The sequence below is a fragment of the Pseudopodoces humilis genome, chromosome 7, assembly GCF_049639895.1.
Source record: "Pseudopodoces humilis isolate 2021_Gansu_Grassland_sample_001 chromosome 7, ASM4963989v1, whole genome shotgun sequence".
Taxonomy (NCBI): Eukaryota; Metazoa; Chordata; class Aves; order Passeriformes; family Paridae; genus Pseudopodoces; species Pseudopodoces humilis.
In genome coordinates, this window is record NC_142206.1 from 41,382,267 (window position 1) to 41,401,957 (window position 19,691).

At 38.8% G+C, this 19,691-nt stretch overlaps 1 protein-coding gene across 1 annotated transcript in view; it reads right to left on the bottom strand.

The window, feature by feature from the left end:
• Positions 1 to 4,421: 4,421 nt before the first annotated feature.
• Positions 4,422 to 19,691, bottom strand: part of SPTLC2 (serine palmitoyltransferase long chain base subunit 2) — a 72,029-nt gene continuing 56,759 nt past the window's right edge. The window contains exons 10-12 of the mRNA XM_005520226.3: positions 12,317 to 12,452; positions 10,140 to 10,269; positions 4,422 to 5,146 (exon numbers count right to left, since the gene is read on the bottom strand). Of these exons, the coding sequence (XP_005520283.2) occupies positions 5,027 to 5,146; positions 10,140 to 10,269; positions 12,317 to 12,452 (386 nt within the window). The 3' untranslated portion in view covers positions 4,422 to 5,026. The remainder of the gene's footprint in view (positions 5,147 to 10,139; positions 10,270 to 12,316; positions 12,453 to 19,691) is intronic.

The following is a 19,691-nucleotide window of genomic DNA, read 5'->3' on the forward strand; positions in this document are numbered from 1 at the left end:
TGAACCTCTCCCTCCCAAGAAAACAGCAGTGCATACTGCTTAACTAAGAGCACTGAGTATCCTTCCATGGGTTAAAATCCACTGCATTCTTCAAGGTCAGTCTTAATATTAATTCTTCATACCAAGAATCACAGTTTAAGGCCTTCAACACACACCACAGTCACCATCTGCTTCACCCAGCCCCTTTTGGGGATATTACCACAACAGCTCCAATGTCTGCAGCAAATACTTCTCTTTCTAGTGAAAGGTAAAGCACGCTATTTCACACAAACACTTTATGTTCGTGCTCTAGTATTACAATCTGAATCCTTGAACAGGTGAACAACTGCAAGGCTGGGAATGTTTACAGGAATACAAAGAGATCAGAATGACATTGGAGTTTGTTTTGTTTTTTTTTTTTGAAACCATGTTCTGGTTATGCAGATCAAATGACTCCTGCTTTTCCCAAGTAGTGGTCCAATGCCACTTGGGTGTCAGGTCCAGCACCAAAGCCAACAATGCTGAGGGGTCATACTAAGCATTCCTGAACAGCTCAGCACTTCACTAGTGCTAAAACAGAACAGACTGCAGGTGCCTCAAATCTCCATGCAGAAGGTGCCACCCACACAGATCCCAGCATGCTTGACACTTTCATAGGCTGAATATAAACTGTAAAAATAATATATATAAACTGTATACATTCTGACTGAGCACTGCGTATTGGGACACATCTCTACAAGTTTCCTTCTCTGTGATGCAGGAAGGGGGCTCATGCAAAGTGCTCCAGATTCAGTGTTTCAAGGTTTTCTCTTAGATGAAATGAAGTCATGCTCACACTTTCTTCCAACCTCTCCTATGATCTCCCTGAATGGATAACACGGCTTCTGAGTGAGCAAACAGCTGTAAGCCAAATGCTTTTCAGAAGTAAAGAAATCAGACTTTGCACAGAAGGAGAAGAAGTATTTACCTGGTGTGGAAAAGTTTTAGAGGAGTGTCCATTCAGGCACTGAAAGCTGCATTCCTGATTTAGGGACACTTGTTCAAGCACACATGAAAAATCCCTGTACAGCTGAAAATAAGCAATGATTAACTACCCTACTTCTCTCCATCTCTGCTGTATCAGTCCTTCATTCACACAGCACAGAACTGCTGATTTTATGGGCACACTTCCCTCACCTGTTCTTTGTGAAGGTGCAGCTCTGATAGTGAGTACCACATCTGCAGTCTTAAGAGGAAACAGCAAGAAGAGGATGGATAATGCAATTCCTTCAGATGTTGGGTCAACTCCTGAGTCTTTGCCTAAAGCAGAAGCATACTACACCCACAACTCAAGAACCAGAACTGTTCATTAAGGATGCTACTTAGAATGGAAAAGATATAGCAACTAAAGAATTAAATATACCATATACATACTATACAAAAGTTTGTGTCATGTAAAAAACAAAAATGAAGGCCCTGAATATTCTGACACAAAATAATTGGTTTCTTCTCTGCCAAAGAACTAAAGGAAAACTATGAATCACTCCTTGCTGATGCTCGGTAATAGGAGCTTCTCAATTTTCTTACGAGTGAAAGAATATGGCCATTAGCATTAAAAACAGTAATGGTTCTAAACTCTTTACTCTGCTCAAAAGAGGCAAAAACTTGCTTGCTTAGTTCTTCAGAGAGGGACTGGGAAGGTAACTATTGTATATTTATAAGTAAGTTTAGCCAATATACAGTACTGGGCAAAATCTTTGTTCAAAAGCAGCCTTCATTTTCTTTCTGATTTTGCATCTCTTAAGAAATACCAGGAGTCATTTTCAATTAGAATGTCTCTGAAAAGTTGGCAGGGACTGAAGTTTTATTTCTTAAGCAGCTTTTCTTCCTTTGTGATCTCTCAAGATTGGTTCTTTCATTCATTTCTACTGCCAGGAGAAAAAGGAGACAGATTTCTGGTCAGTATATAAATATCAAAGCAGCAATCCATCCTACACATACTGTGACAGCATATATGCTGTAGGTTTGCCTAGCACAAACCCTTATTGGAGTTTTTTTAGTAGATGCAAAAAGGCTTTCTTGGCTTTCAATCTTAGTGAATTACTGAATGAAATCTTGGACTTGTAATTCTTACTTTTTCAGAAGCAGTTTCAACAGGTTTCATTATTTTTACCAGACTTTGGCAAAACAGGTTCTCTTGAACAAAAGGCTTCAGAGAGGAGTGGGTGGATTTGCTTCCCAAAAAGGATATGGCAAGGCTGAAATGTAACCAAGCAGTTTGCAAATGCTAACTACCAGAATTATTTCTGAAGTGTCTTTGTAACCCAAAATTCAAAGTTATATGTAGACAGTGTGACACAGCAGAAAGATACTAAAATGCAGAAGCTTGAACACAATTTCCTCACCAAGTGCAACTAGAAGCCAAATGGACACTAGTAATTTTTCAACACTAACCATTTCAGAAATATTACACAGGATTTATATATATTATGGAGATTTTTCCAGATGCTTCTCTCCCTTCAAAAGTCAAGATGCTCTAAAACTGATTTCTAGAGACAAGGTTAAGATTCAACATTTGTAGAATCTATGATAACCCACTTGAAACTTAATACATCACAGTTTCCAAACTGACTCGACTACACAGCAAACAAACCCACTGTACACTTGTGAATGCTTATAAACAGGTACCTATTGATCCAAGCCTTTAAATTGGTCAGTTTTGTCTGCTCTTAAACCATTTCAAGATCAAGTTAATAGAATCAGGGCTGAAGTCAGGGCTTCCTGTACTAACCTCCTCTTGTTCCCTAGTACAATCCAGAGAGGAGAAAAAAAAAAAAAATAGATCAATAATTCTTTGAGGTAAAGCTTCTTGAAGTCAGAAAGCAGGTAATCTGCTGGAATGTTAGAGCTAGTCCTGGGCAGAACATGGGTGAGAAAGTAAGTTCAGCTAACTGCTGTTTATTCACTCGGGCTGAACACGTGAGACTATTTCATAGCTATCCAAGCTGCACATACAGACTTCTCAGACTCTGCACTCAGCTCAGAAGAAGAGCCAACCAACATTAATGGACTAAGACAGAAGTAGTTATCTGGACCTATTTTCAAACAGTCAGTTTCAGTTCTTCAGTTCTTCTCATGTAATTAAATTTCTGAAATCCAGTGGTAAAAAGATGAACTGGTGTTTTGAAGTTCCATTATATTAAAATGTATGAAGTTAGATAATCTATAAAATAGAAGCCAATTCTGCTTTAATTCACCACATATATTTGCAGAACTGCTTGGTTCTAGTGGCCAAAACACTCCCTCCCTGTTAGCTGCAGAGTGAACACTGAAGAACTTTAAAATAATGAATTTTTTTTTTCAGCACCACACAAAGAGCTTTGAGTTGCTCTCTGCTTTAGTATTATTATGATGGGTCTGTTCATAAAACCTCAGTAACCTGCTGAAAGTATCTTGCTAACCCAAACTGAAGTGCTGGCCCAATTGACATAGTGTTAACAATTGTTAATTGCTAAATGTTAACATTTTACTATCTTTGCAGAAATCGTTTATGTCTAAGTATAAATCACAGAAACAAACTACACTGCAATTTACTCATACTTAAAATTTTTGGTACCTTTTTGTTGATCCATTCTGTTCCCTGAAAGAACTCAAGATGTAAAGACTAAGTAGCAGACCAGTTCTAAGGTGTGTTAGAGCAAAGGCATCTATTTGAAACAGAAGGACAGTATGAAACTTGCAAATAAAAAGACTCCAAACAGCAACTGGCTCAGTGAACACTCATTTGAGCAGTGTTGATCAGTTACAGGAGTACAAAAGAATAAAGATATTGCACTAAATGCAATTATGAGGACATTTTCTCTCTTCAGGGAAGGCCTACAGACATGCAGCTGCCGATGGGAACTCTGCTGGCCAGCCAAAATATAATGTATGACTACAAGATTCAAGCTGTCCATAAGCATAACAGGGCCAGTGAAGAGCACCTCACAGATGACAAGAAACAGTGAGTTAGCAGGGCAAAGGGCAGCAGTCCTTCACAGATCTCCATTAAATAGATGTTTCTCCTAATAGTCACCCCTTGTATAGGCCTATTTATTGAGGGGGCTTAGTCTTAAGGCAAAGCATGAGACTTGCTCTAGTTTGTTTAAAGTCAAGAGCACCCTTCTAGACTTAGTGACTTTTTCATGACTTCATGATAATTCTAAAGCAAGAGAAACTAACCTTAAGATGAGAAAGCAACACACACAACCCATATTTTTTTCTTTTTTTTTAAACAGAAGTATTAAAAACAAAACAAAACAAACCTCTCTCCATCACTTACCCTCTTATCAAAGGGACAATTAGTGTCAAAACCAGGAGACAATCTGGTATATCCATACTGGGAAGGAAAAGAGGCTATAGTCCCAGAAGTCCTTCTGCCTGTGGCTTACAAAACTAAATAATGTTTGGGAACAATGGTCCTGTCGGTGACATGTCAACAACACATTTATTTTAAAACAGGCTAAATTCAAGTTTTAAACATAAGTAACTGCAAATGAAAAAAACAGCTTTGGTTGATTATCCATCTTGTTAAATATGTCAAAGTTAGCAATCAACAGTTTCTCTAGGAAGTCTTCAGAAACAGACAGGTCAGCTCATTCCTTATTGGGAAGATCAGACACCTAGCAGTGACACTGAAAATGCTGCCATGCCAGCGTCAAACATGCTTGCAACATCTCAGCCAGCATTTGGGAGGCTAATGGTGCATACAAAGTCTGAACTAATCAGCCACAGCCACTTGGGTTGCTGTGAACTCATTGAGACAAATAAATTAAAAAAAAAAAAGCAACAAGAAAAAAATAAAGCCAAGCACCTCTAGGGCCAGACCCTGAAGACACAGGAATCAAAGAATTTTTTTCTCCTCTCCCTATTTACAAAATGCCGTTTAGAGCTGATGTGGCCACTTCAGTATTGTGAGGAAACGTCTCTTATACTAAGCAGTCATAAGTGTGTGTTCAGATGCTGTGGCCTGTGTGCCACGGAGTGTCCCATGGGGTGTGTCCCTCCCACTGAGGCACATGGAGGGAATTCAGTCTTCTGTTTCTTCATATGTTGTCTCGTCAAACGGCCGGTCCAAGAGAGGTACCAAACGGCGACGGGAATATTTCAGTTGCAAAAGGTCCCCAACTTCATTGATTTCTTTTAAAGCCTGACAAAGAGACCACAGCAGATCAGCAGACGAGACAGATGCAAGTTATCCACACATCTTCCTTTATGCCTGCCTGCAGACTATTCTGACACTTCACTTGAGATTTTTCCTATACTAGAAGCTGGTACCTTCAAAAGTGCATAGGATTTTTTTATTTTATTTTAGCATTCAGAAATTTTGAGACCACATAAACAGCACTGGTCACTTAACTGAGAGTACCTATGCATCCATCTAACTATTCCAGTTCCAGAACAGGATCATAATATCCAGCAAACCCCATGACTATTCATAGGTAGAAAAACAGAATAATGTTCTTCCCTTCCTGGAGGCAATGAAGCTGAAATAGAAAAAAATGTACATTTTGTTTGAGGTTTGACTCCTGTGTTAGCAAACCTGATCTACTGTACTTTTTAAATTGCAAAATAGCAAAGACAAATTACAATAGTGAGTTAACAAGTTCTATAGATCCATCTGTTACATCCACATTTGGTTAATCTGCATTGTCCTTATACAACTAGAGATGAAATCTATGTGTCATAAACAGCATGGCACAGGAGATTTTTGCCAGACAATCCAAGGAAAGAAAAATAAGAAATTATTCTGGGTAGGACTCCAAGCATTTTCTCCTTGGAAAGCAAGTCCCACTGAGGTTGCCTCAAAGGCCACACTCAAGCAACTGATGACCCAGAACACTGCTACTGAATTAGCACAGCCTTTCACCATTTTGACCTGAACTCAAATATTTTGACGTTTACCAGAGATTAAACATCTGCTTGCATAAGAAATGAGGGAAGTCCCAGCTCAGTTAATCATACTTCCATTATGTTGCAATCTCTGATAAGACACTGGTCCACACACAATAGGGTCTGTTAAAAGCCAAATCCTAAACTTCATTTCTCTACAGAACACTCCTAGAGCAAAGTCAAAAGTAGATCAGTTGCTGCAAACAAATGTGTGATAGCATATGATGCTAGTTATTTTATATAGCCAAGTGACAAAAATAATTCTGAAGATCACTTCCAAATCCAATGTGATTTTCTGAATTCAAAGGTTGGCATTCTTCACTGCCTTGAATTGCAAATTTATTGAGATAGGTACATTCAGCATTGCTTCAGAATTTCACTAATTCAACATTAATGCTTCAATCTGGGTCAAATGCTTGTCTCTTGAGGACAGTTGGCAGATGGAGGTTAATAGCTGTACATGTTTTTTCTTCCTAGATGGATAGTTCAAGTTTTTGTTTCTTTAAACAATGGCCCTTCATGCTTGTTATATCTGGCAGCAAAAACCTCTGCACTCTAAAATCTGGGGAAACTACAAACCCAGAAGTTGGACCTCAGTAAAAACAAAACAGAACAAAACAAAAGTATGGGCATAGTCTGCCAGAGCTTTAAGTAAAGATCCCATATGGAAGCAATTTAAAGCTGAATTTCTGTTGAAAGAGTATGTTAACTGTTATTCTTGAATGCAGATTTAGGATTTTATTAATTTAAAACAAAAAAGGCCATGTGACCAGCAAAGACTACAAAGGAAATGGCATTGGTGTACTCTGACTTTAGGAGAGTGTAATATATTTTTCATCACTGAAAAGAAAGCACAGCCCACAGCGATGCAGGTTATGAGGGACTTCACTCTGATCCTACGCCAAATATTTTTAGGCAAGGAAGTTTTATTTACATAAAACAGTTAAAATTTTAACTAAGAACTGTTCCTCACCATGTGGGTGTATTTAATAAGAACAAAGAAGCACTACAAATATCACTATTTGCAAGACAAGCTTCTCTTCCCTATGCTTCAAATCTGGATCATTTTTTTTTTTTAAATACCACATGAGCCCTAGGTACCATTCATGAATACACAAATGGGATACCAAGTTGTCCTCTCTGTCAGTGACTTGAAGAAGGTGTCTGCCAGCTCTCCCCAAGTCCATTCATTTTAGCTCTTCCTCCGCCGGATAGTGTTGCCAGAGTTAGCAGAGGAATTAGACCTGAGGTTTGCCTTAATGATTAGCTGCCTGAAATCAATCCCTTTTCACTGCATCACAAGAAAACACAGCACAAAGTCACTGACACAAAGACTTGCTCCTTATTAACTCCTCTTGCCAATGCTCTGGGTTCTGAGCATGCAGCTATTTTGAACCATAAAGAGGGTTACACTAACTTGGAAAAAAGCCTCCACATACTGAGCTAAATCAGGATTTCTTCATTCACTTCAAAATTCACACCTCATTTTGCTCTGGATTAATTTTCTTAGCAGACAAGCTCTAATATATTGAACATGCATTTCCTCAATTTAGTACATTTAACACTTGCAGAGGTACTCTAGCCATGAGTCTTATGTTAAATGCAAAAAATTTGAAGCATTTTTTAGAAAACGCAGAAAGAATTGACAGGAAAAGAAAGCAGAGTAATTTTAAAGCAGAGTAATAAAAATTACAGATAGATTTTCAAAGAGAGCAAACGTGGTACTTATACAGACCCTACAAAAGAAGCTTATTGTGGCAAAGGCCCAGCTAGTCACTAAAAGAGAAGACCAAGAATCTAACCTACTGTAAAATTGCACAATTGCTCAGGTAGCGCCCACACATCAAGTTTGTAGAGTTTCGGTTTCAGCTCAATTTTCAGTAATATGATTTCAGAGACTTCCATTTCCTCTATTTTCCTTCCTTCTATCTCTTATCCATTCATCCCCACTCCATGCCCACCAGAAGTTTGCATCAATGAACTCAGGTCTATTATCATGCTGAGCCAAGTCTGATACTCTTTATTTTATATAAGGGGAAAGGAAGCAAAGGAGAGGGTCTTCCCTGAATATGCTGGTTCAAAACCTTTATTTGGAACAGAAACAACTAAATTAAGATAATTAAGGGAAGAGTAGCAGGACAAGTAGCTGGGAAGGAATTCCTTGAGCAGTCTGCTGTTGGAGTGTTATGTTAGGCAATCTCTCACAAGGCAGAACCAACTCAGGAAGAGCAAGTACAGAACCACAGATACACAGCAGGTCCATACTACCCAATGACACTACACATACATTATGACACTGCTCACACCACACACTACCTTACTAATTTTTTTATCAGAAATTAAATTTAAAAAGTGTGTCATTTTAAGGTGTTGATTTTTAGGTAAGTTTTGCAGCAGTCAAGTGTGAAAAGGTTGAGTCTATTTTTTTTTACAAGACATTAGTAAATATTTGTTAGATATCCTATTTGCTGTGCACATATTGAAGTGTTACGACCTGATCATATTTGGACATTGGGAATGATTTCCCCTTCCTCCGTGACTACTCCCAGTCACCTTGTCCACAAAATGTTCAAAAATAGTTTCAAGATTTTTTTTCTCCACGATCTTCTCAAGATAAAAGCAAGGCTGTTGAACATTTTTTTTGCCCTTCTTAAATAAGATGACATTTGCTGTCTTCTCAGGAGCCTCCTCCAACCACCACATACTCTTCCTCCAAAGATGATAATCAAGAGCAGCGTTGCAGTCACAGCCAATTCCTTCAATGCTTATGGATGCAGCTCATCAGGTCCTATGTACTTGTGCATGTTGATTTTGCTTAAATGTTCCTTTACTGGAGCCTCATTCACACCAAAGGTAAGTTTTTACTGCTCCATACCTTTCCACTAATCCCATGGTCTCACGATTCCTAAGTCACAACAGTAGACTGAGACAAAAAAGGCACTGAGCACCCTTGCCTCTTGCTCACATTTCTCACCTGATCCCCTGTGCCATTCAGCAGCAGTCCTCCACATTTTCTCTACTCCTTTTGCTGCTAATGCCCCATAAAAGCTTTGCCTGCTGCATTTGATGTCCTTTGACAGACTGAATTCCAGGTGAGCTTTGGCTTTCCTGACCCCATCCCTGCATGCTCAGGAATGTGTCTCTATTCTTCCTTGGTCGCCTGTCTGTGCTTGCATCTCTTATACACTTTCATGATATATTTTCATTGGTTTGTTCATCCATGCAGGCTTCCCATCACATCCACTCTCCTTTAATTCAGGATAGATCATTCTTAAGGGAAGGACTGGGGAGGAAAGATCAATTAGCTGTCCTGGACACCTCTGCTCTTTGAGACTGTATCCTATGGGATTCAAGTAAGTCTCTGAATAGAACAGAGTCTACTGTCATGAAGCCCAAATTCATGACTCAACTTAGTTTACATTCTGAGTCACAGACCCTCAAAGTGGGGAAAAAGGTGTGATGTAGAACTTTGGCAACGCCTAAGAAAGCCCATGTACACATGCCCATCAGAAAAGATTATTTAGGAGACTCAAAATTGAATGTAGCTACCACACCAAGACATACTAAGAATAGTCAGACTTATTCATATAATGTTCCTTCATGTCTTGTTAGTCAGAGTAACCACCATCCTTACCTTCTGAAGGCAGCATCTCCTAACTGTGATGTAGGCTTCCTTTGAGGGGACCTCTGTTCCCTCTGCAAGTGCTGGTAAGAGTAAGTAAGGCCCTGCATGTGGTACAGACTCACTAGGACAGGTTCATTTAAGATACAGTGCTCTGAAGCTTTAAACAGGAACAAGAATAGTAATCACTCGAAAAAGAAATTCTCACTAGTAATCATGCACTTCCTTTTGAGAGAAATAGAAATGGTTTGGAGGTTCTCAGGCATTTTTATTTTTTTTCTTACCATTAGCATCTAGGGCCAGAAGATGCAAAATATTTCCTTCTAACCAGTTCAATCCAAGGTATAGCATTTAAAGAGGTTTTTACCCTTTAGCATTGTCTCACAGGAATGAGACTGTCTCCTTTTAAAATAGGACAAGAAAAGTCCTGAGATTTACTCTAAGCAGCCATTCTGCACTGCTGAAGCAAGGAAAGAGATGAGTCAATGCCAGCTCTATTACAAAGGGCTTTGAAGATTAGGTTCAACTGTGTCGCGTACCAAACATTGAACCAGTGTACAAACCCCAGACAATTGTTGTATCTTTATTAGCAGGCATGAGCAGAAGGAAGACAAGATGAGACACTTACTGTATCAAGCATCTCTTTGGTATGAGCTGCAGACAAACAGAATCTGGCTCTGGACTCGATGATGGGGGTGGCAGGGAAGCCCACAACCACAACACCGATGTTCCGCTTCAGCATCTCACGCCCAAACGCACTGCCAAGAGAGAACGAGATCATCACAGTTATTCCAGTGGTGGCAGAGCAGGAGCAGGAAGGACTCAGTATGGTAACCTACATAGGCCTTGGTTATAGCAAGGCTGTCAGACCACAGTTTGGAGCTTCCAGTACTTTTTTTTAAGGGACAGAAATGCCTGCTCACAAAAGCCTTTTTTAAATTCAATCCCAAGGTGGTCCTTCTCAAAAGGTTTCAGTGTATTAAGTTCTAAAAAAGATGAAAGATTGTATGTGGCAGAGACTTTTAGCAGGCTGTTTCTAAATGGATTTGTAACCTAAGCCTGGAAATCTTTCCAACAGAAAAGAATGATTTTGGCTCAGAAGTTTGACTATACAAGGAATCCCTCATGCTGCAATATCCCAAAGCGGATGTTTCTGCAATTTCAAGATGTTTTGTTTTCATGAATTTAATTTGATTAAAGTACATTATTGCATCACAGAATGTACCACGTTGTAAGTATCAAAGGAACCACTGAATCACCACAGTAAACTGAGATCATCTAATATGACACCAAATATTTTTAAGGAAGCTGCAAAAATATCATACAACTGTCACACACTTTCTTCAACAAAACAAATCCTTAAGGAGATTAAAGAAAGTAGTGGCAGTGACTTATACAATGAGAGGCACGAAGATCTCGGATGGATCTGTAATGGCAGTGCAGTTGGGGGTGTTTCTATATGCCACAGGAAATGGTTAATCTTTTTTGAACTGACCTTGTGAGAAGTAGCAATGAACTTAAGAGGTTTGTAAGGACATATAAAAATAACATTCTTTTACTAGGCCTTGAAATTTTCTGCCACAACTATTTTCCTTCTAAATAGGTGCATCCTGATGCACTTCATTTTGTATGCATTTAGTACTCTCAAACTATTTTAAAAACAGGCTACAAGGGATAAAGAAAGGATTGAGTAAACCTAATGCAGATCCTAAGGGTCAACTCTCATCAGAGCTCTCTGTTCTTGCTCATTTTAAGATACTGGCCCAACTGCTCAGCTAATAAATATTTCCATGAACATTTCCAAGGAGAAGATTGTATTGACTGGTAGAGAAGCTGGGCAGTGGAAACAGCTGCCTCTGTGTGCTGGATGTGCAATCTGCAGCACCCATAAAGGTAACATAGGCCTTCTAAAGCTTTGTTACACTGAGAAGGGTGGAAAATTACTGTACAAATATATATTAAAAAAATGTATTAATATATACTCCTGTATTCATAAAAAGTGCCAGACTGAAGCCTGAGCTAGTCAAGCACTAGTGATGTTCAGTACAGCTTAAAATGAAATTGTGTTTTCTAAATTTGAAAGGGTTGATTGAGCACTGCATTATACAGACCCTGAAAAGTAGTAATTAAAGCCAAACTGTCCTTGAAATCAGGATTTTGTTTATGCTGAAAAAATTCTCGATACATACTTTATATATCCTCCTTGCAGAATTTTAGCCTGAATTATCCACACAGCACCCCACAAATCAGCAAGCATTTATAAACCTATGTGCTACAGTTGTTTTAGCATTTACAATACAAATACCCAAGTAATTTTATCTAGATCTCTTACAAACTTGGGATTCATTAAATACATGTTGTTGTGTCCCATCATGTCTTGCCCTGCTGCTTTTCCTTTCCTAATTTTCAGAGTTCATTAATGAAAATGCTGGCTCCTTCTGATCCAAGAGCTAGTTGAAAGACTTCCTCCAGTGACTTTTAATGGTAATTTTCACTCAATTTCAGCTCCTCTTTAGCACATTTATACACTTTACATATAAATACAATGGAAACACACAACTCAACCATTAAAACATGACACATAGAGGCAAAATTGTTTCCCTGAAGTGCTTTCTTGATGACTCAAGCTACAAGCCTAGATTTTCTCAAGATCACTTATAGAAGGTTCCGTATTTTATACGACTCAGTAATGATAATAAAAGCAAAAATCAAACAAATATTTTCTTATATTTAGAAAACTCTTCATATTCTTACACCAACCTAGCTTTAAAGAAGATGGGTAAGAAGTTATGTTGTCACACGTACCCAATTTTTGCTGGCATGTACAGCATCAGAGGCACCACAGGGGAATCTTCATTTCCATAGATGATAAAGCCCATCTCTTTCAGTCGTCTCCTGAAATATCTTGTGTTCTCTGCTAGCTGCTGCACACGTGCTCTCCCTAGAAAAGAATTGAAGGTGAGACTAGACTCAATTATCATAAGTCACATCCGTAACTGCAATACAAGACCTAAAACTAAAGTACAAGACATTAATGTCCTGCTTGTGCTTATGGAAGCGTTAAAAATAAATGCAAATTAGGATTTGCAGTGTCTTCTCCTTCATGTAAGCCAAGATTAATCATGCATTTCCTGACAAGTCTGAATGGACCAGGACAAGCACAAATATCAAGTCCAAGCACTGCCTAATTTTTCCATATCAGGTTTTATTTCAATCAAGAGGTACCTGGAAAAAAAAAAAAGGCAGTTACCTGCTTTTAAACAAGATTCAAAGTTTTCTCAGAATTCACCAGTAACTGCATCTTGAAGAAGAGTTTGATTACACTTTGAATAATTAATGGAAAACCTATTGAATCAGCTGGTGTTGTTCGCCACATTTTATCCTGCTTGCCTGCACTACTGTAAATTACTACTTTCCTCTTTAGATCTCTTTGCTGAACTATTATGTGGCTGCTCCCTAACCTTTTTCAGTTAAAATGAGCTGGGTTTAAATTAAACTGATTACTTCTGATAATCCAACCACTTCACTAAGTGGCAGCAGCCAATTTCTCACGTATTCCACCATTTCCATACGGATTCTTTAATATTTGTCACAACTAGTACACAGGATGTTAGACAGCTAGCACAATTTAAATATTTCAGATGTTCAGATATATGCACAGAACAACCTATTCATCAGTTAATTAAATTCTAGCCTAGCACACTGTATTATATTACTGTATTGCCCAGAAAAAGGGGCACATCATCTCATTTAAGCAGATCACAATAAATTTTTGATCAGCTAACACTCTAATGTGCTTAAGAGATTAAGCACTATGCCATTGATAAGACTATAATAAGTAACACTTAACTTACTTGCCTCTGGTCCACAAAGTATATTTTTGGATAACTGATTACCCAAACACTGCCTTCCCCAGGTGGGTGATTGATAAACTGAACCATTAAATGTACAGCATGCAGATCTATGCCACATAGTGAAGGTGCCTGCTAGATATTAATCGTCTTCCTTTAAAACTGTAGATAACATAAGGTGATTAACTAACAGGAATTCCAGGTCTCGAAGAAACATCCAACACCCACACAGCTCTGCTCCAGGCCAGAACAAATGCAATTTTAAGAACCTATATAGTATTTGTTGCCAAGAGTAGCAGATATTCCACCCACAACCAGGCAATCAAAAGCAAAATCCAATCAAAGGCAGAATATAAGAAAAAAAAAAAGGTGAAACCTGTTAAGTTTGCAAAACTTGGCCATCATTAGTGGGTAGAAGCTAGTATTTTTAATAACACTGACTGCCACTTAAGACATCTTTTCTTCTCCATTAACAGCATTAATTCTTAATCTTTTCTCCCCCAGAGCTTCTCCAGAAGATTAATTCCTCTTCCCCAAAAAGCAGTAAGATTTCAGCAAAATACAAAGGCTTCTTGAATTTAATAAATTAAATTTTTAATTTATTCACATCAGATCAGATCCTCTACTGCAGACCCAGCTTTCTCTTGAGTTTTCAGACCAATTATTTGGTCATTTTAAATAACCCAGACTGCAAAATGAAGTTGAAAAGAACAAACTCAATAAAATTAAAAGAACCAGTCTTACTGCAAGTTATTAAAAATAGTGGGCCAAAAGCTACTACTTGCATCTCGAATACTGAGGCAATCAATAAATACATAACTGCCCAAAACTGCCCAGCAAACTACATGCAGAATAAAAAGCTATTTTGGTACCTTCTGAGAAAGCTGCATCTGCACATCCCCTACACAGAAATGCACCAATTTATGATATGTCAGGTCAGTGATGTATAATTGTATCAAAATACAAATCAGATTCCACCAATATAGTGTAGTAAGGTAACACACACAGCTACTGTGATGAGCCCCTCTCCCAGGACAAGGAATGAAGCTTTCATCATACATACATCTTCTCTGTGTTCCCATAAAGCATGGAGTTTAAAGTGATGAAGCAGAAGGAATTTCATCACCTTTATGGTTTTCCCCTCTATACATTTATACCCTTTTCCATGTTAGTGGGAGCCTTCCAGACTAAAGATTAAAGATCAGTCTTAATTTGTAGTTAGCAACTGTTTCACAGTCTTCCTTAAACTCCCATAAAAACAGGTTATGATTCTAGATTTGTCCTTACAGATTGAAGAATGCTTTGCAATGTAAGCAAGTCTCAAGAACGAATCAGTTCTCTATAGAGATGTAATCACCTGTTAAAAGCAACTGATGTATTTGGAAGATGTTGCCTTCTTCAGGTTTGTGGGTCTCAAAAGTCTATCAGCTTTTACTTCACTCTAGAGCCATCAAGCAATTTAATGAAATTATTACTTGTTTGAAAACGTGTGGCTGCAATAATATTACCAAGAACTTGATAACATATTAAGTGGCATTTCTGCCCAATGGCTCACTACCCATCACATATCATTACTATTGGAAGAGAACTGTAGCTGTGGTGAAGCAAAGCATCGGGAATCAAACAAAAACTGAGCACGGGTTCCTTGTCCTCCGCTTGCCTTTCTCCCTGCCTTCTGTACAAGTACTCTTCACCATGTTTAGTCTCCTACTCCACTACAAAATCCTACACTTGGAAGAGTGATCCCACATGCTAATCGAATAGGGTTTGCAATATTATGCAGCAAGTATATATCCAGTGCTTGGCTCTACTGATGTTTGCTGGTTCAGACCCATTGGTACACACTGGTGTAGCAGGCTGTCAGCTGCTAGTACAGCTCCACCTTGTTTTCTGGGACCACAAAGACAAACCAAGCAGTGCTGGAAACAGCAGTGAGTAGGTATCATTGCTAATCCTACTTGCAACCCAAGCAGTGCTTGAGCACCCAAACAGGACCTCTAAATCCATTCCCAGCCCAAGCATCTCCTGAAGGTTAGAACTTTGTCCACAACTGCTCAACTGTAGGCCTAGAAAAATTGTCAGGACTGCATAAATTCTCCAGCAACTGGCTTTTTTGGCAGTATGCAGCTGCATTTTTAAGACCACGCAAAAAAGGACAGATGCGACGCCACCCTGCTAATTGTACTTGCATAGAAGTTGTGCAATGATTCTGGTAATGTCCTTTCATCTAGGAAACTGGAATGTGATGACATTCAGCAAAGGAAGGAAAGGGGGAAGAAAGGGATGATTACTGGAACTGAGTTCTTCAAAAGGTTAAAAAAACTAGAAATGTTTATCAGATCAACTTATCTCAAGTCCCTCATGGGTCCTGTAAATGGCTTAAACTAGCTACTGACAGAGCAACATTGAAATTAGAGGATAACTAGTAACTTTTCCTGTACTTCTATACCCTTCTGCAAGTTTACTGCAGTCATATCAAGATTGCTCTTAAACATTTCCTTGCTTGTAGTAGCCTGGCCATCATTTAGTCTAAAGTGCACATATACGTTCTAAAGAACATGCTGTCATTGTATCAGAAGTAAAGTTCACATGCCATCTAAAGGGAAGAAATACTCTCCTATCACAAATATACAATGTAAGCAATATTATTTTAAAAATGCAGCTAGCATGTACCTGAAAAAAAAAAAAAAATCCAACACCCTACAGAAAGTACTCCATTATGAATCTGAAAGCACATGAGATGCATGTTCCTTGCAACCACTGGAATAAATTAATGTCTTTGCCAGAACAGTTTCCCACAGGATAAAGATTAGCTCAGCTGATTAGAGCATGGTGCCAATAATGCCATGGTTGTGGGTCCAATATCTTACATTCATGTAAGAGTTGGACTTTGTGAACCTTGTGGGTCCCTTCCAACTCAGGATATACAGTGATTCTCTGAATAATACTTCATCACTTATGAAGGTGTCTGCTTTAGAGGTCCTAATGCTCAGAAAGGCAGAAGTTATAATGAAAACAGTAAGCACAGAAGGCAGAGTTACTGAATGCCTTCTTCACATCGGTCTTCACTGACACCACCAGTCCTGAGGAATCAATGACCCAGAAGACCAGGAAGGGTAAAGGAGAATTGTAAAGATGACTCTCTCACGGTGAAGGAGGATTGGGCTGGAAAACACATAGACAGACTTGACATCCACATGTCTGATCATCCACAGATGACTGAGCATTGTAACAGATAGTCCAGAGAGGTTGTGGAGTTTCCCTCACTGGGTATCACAGAATCACAGAATGAACTGGGTTGGATAAGACCTTTGAGATCATCAAGTCCAACCTACAACCTAACTTAACACCTCCCCATCAACTAAACCATGGCACTGAGTGCCATGTCCAGTCTTTTTTTAAACAAATCCAGGGATGGTGACTCCACCACCGCCCTGGGCAGATAATTCCAGTGCCCAATCACTCTTCCAGTGAAGAATATTTTTTCTGAAGTCTAACTTAAACTTTCCCTGGTGCAGCTTAAGACTGTGTCCTCTTCTTCTGTCAGTGGTTCCCTGGGAGAAGAGACCCCCACCTGACCACAAACACCTTTCAGGTAGTAGTAGAGAGTGATAAGGTTGCTCCTGAGCCTCCTCTTTTCCAGGCTAAACAACCCCAGCTCCCCCAGCTGCTCTTCACAGGGCTTGTGTTCCAGACCCTTCACCAGCCTTGTTATTCTTCTCTGAATGCATTCAACCGTCTCAATGTCCTTCCTAAACTGAGGGGCCCAGATATTAAAGAAATGTCAGATACAATCCTGCGGAAAGTGTTCTAGGGTAACCCTGCTTGAGTAGGATGGTTGGACCAAATGACCCACTGTGGACCCTTCCAACCTTACCCAGTGTGTGATTCTGTTATTATAGAAGAAATATTTAAGCACATTTCTTCTTGAAGTAGAAATTTGAGTTACTGAACTACAATTCAAGATACTGGCTATAATTAGCAGGATAAAAAGGGAGCTGCACATTCCACCACAGTACATCAAAACTCCTTTTGCAATGGATTTACCAATGATACACATCAACAGAGAAAGTCATCTGTATTTAACCTCACTCTCTCATAAAAGCTCATGATTAAACTAACAGTCCAGATACTTAAGGATTCTCATACATCCCAGATTTGCAGAAGTCAGTTTAATAAATAAACAACAATTGGTCAGCAATTAAAAATTTTTGCACAGCCAGGATGAACTTAGCCTTTGGGTGAAGAAAAAAAAATAGGGTAGTTCTTAGAGCTGATGTCTGTGTCAGTTCCATGTTAAAAAAAAAAAATCATCTCTACAAAGAACAAAGAACCCCAAGAATTTGTGGAAGTTGCCCTCCTCACAAAAACCTAGTATTTATAACATTTCTGTAATCTATTAAGGTTGATAAATAAGCTATCATAGATGGTATTGGACACAAAAGAAAATTCAGTTCAACCAGGATGTACTTGTTTTCCTCCCCATGCCTTGATCTCTACATAGTAATTGGAGAGCAATCACAAATCTGTTCTAAACAGTGCAACACTTCATCAGCATGGCTTCTTGAGAAATAAAAAGCATGTTGCATTACACAGACAGATTATCCTCTGACACTGAACTCAGTGGGGCAAACCAACTTCAGACAGGCAAAACCACACACAGGCAGGATTTTATCTGCTTGTCACACTAGGGATCACTGCCTCCTGGATCTAAAACAAAGATATTCCAATTTAAAGAAAGGTTTACATTTTTAATTAGTTTTTACAAAGACTTCAAGGCAAAATAGTAGGACACATCTTGAAAAATTACTCCTTATCAGTGAAACTGTAAGTTGTATGCACAAGCTCTTGTTGGTCAACAAATACCAGTTCACATTAGGCAGCTATGATGAAGTTACTCTATATTCTTTCATTAACCAATCTTGTAGATGCTCAACACTAATATTAGAGTTTTATTATTGCAGCCTTGATTTAACCCATTTACTTTGTTGTCAACATGGAAAGAGAGGCTTAACCAAGAAATTTCATGCCTTCACCTTACAAACTGATTGAAAACTAACATATTTGTTTTCAATGATAAAATTAAAAATGTAGATTAAAAAAAATCTTCATACAAATTGACTGGAATTCAGTACATGCAGAATCATTCCACTTGTGATACATATTTACTGGCCCAATTACTCAGTCCCTCAGTAACACCTCATGCTGTAACCAATCAAAACATCTTCAGGTTCAGTTTTCATTATGTGATCAAGGAAATAAAAACATTTATTAGCAGAGATTTGAAAGAATTCTGTATGAAATTGTGAAGATGTAGTCTGACAGTAGGCACACAGCCTCTGGTAAGACTCAGTATGTGTCTAACAAGAAATAGGTTTAGTTAACAAGATTGTCAGGTGCACATTAAAGATGTTTTAAATCACTGTAAGAAGATCACAGCAAGTTAATATCAGATCCATAAGGCACCTTTAAGATGAAAACACTCTATTAATACTTCGTGGAAAAGTTGTTTCCAGTCTCCATTGTAATTCACACTGTTTTTCAAGCTGGTCCATCTTATGAATTCTTGCCAGGTGTTAGAGGTGAGAAGCATTATATTAACTACTAATAAATGTGCCATCCTTAATTTGAGGCAGAATCATTTATCTTGGCGTTTATTTAAGTCAAGGAAGGGATTTACCTGGCAATCAGTTTACTCTGCCAAATACCACAACTTTACTGACGATTGCATGACCTCTGCAGATACTAGATTGCTAGGAGGGCTATGAATTTTGTCGGACTGCTTACCTGGGCAGGTTTTGTCTTCTCTCCTGATAGCCACAATCCAGGGAATACAATAAAACTTTGCCCTTCTTTGTACAAATGCTTTCCCTGAACTAAACAAGTTTTGGTCTTTCTTAGAACTAAAAATAAAAATCAAGCTAACTAAAAGAAGGTATTGGCCAACTAAATGCTCACGGGGATTATGGCAGCTCTGAGTGCATGTATATACAGAACGGGTAAGGAAGAGACCAAGGTGGGTCATTTCATCAAACCTCCCTGGTCAAGCAGGGTCAGCCTAGGGCATTTTGCACAGGATTGTATCCAGACATGTCTGTAGTATCTCTAAAGAGGGAGAGTCCACAACTTCTCTGGGCAATCTGTTACAGTGCTCAGTCATCTGCACCATAAAGAATTTCTTCTTCATATTCAGATGGAATTTCCTATGCATCAGCTTCTGCCCATTGCCTCATGTTCTATTCCCTGGCACCACCAAGAAGAGCCTGGATCCTTCCTCTTGGCACCCTCCCTTCAGCTACTTGTGTACATTGCCAAGGTCCCCCTCTCAG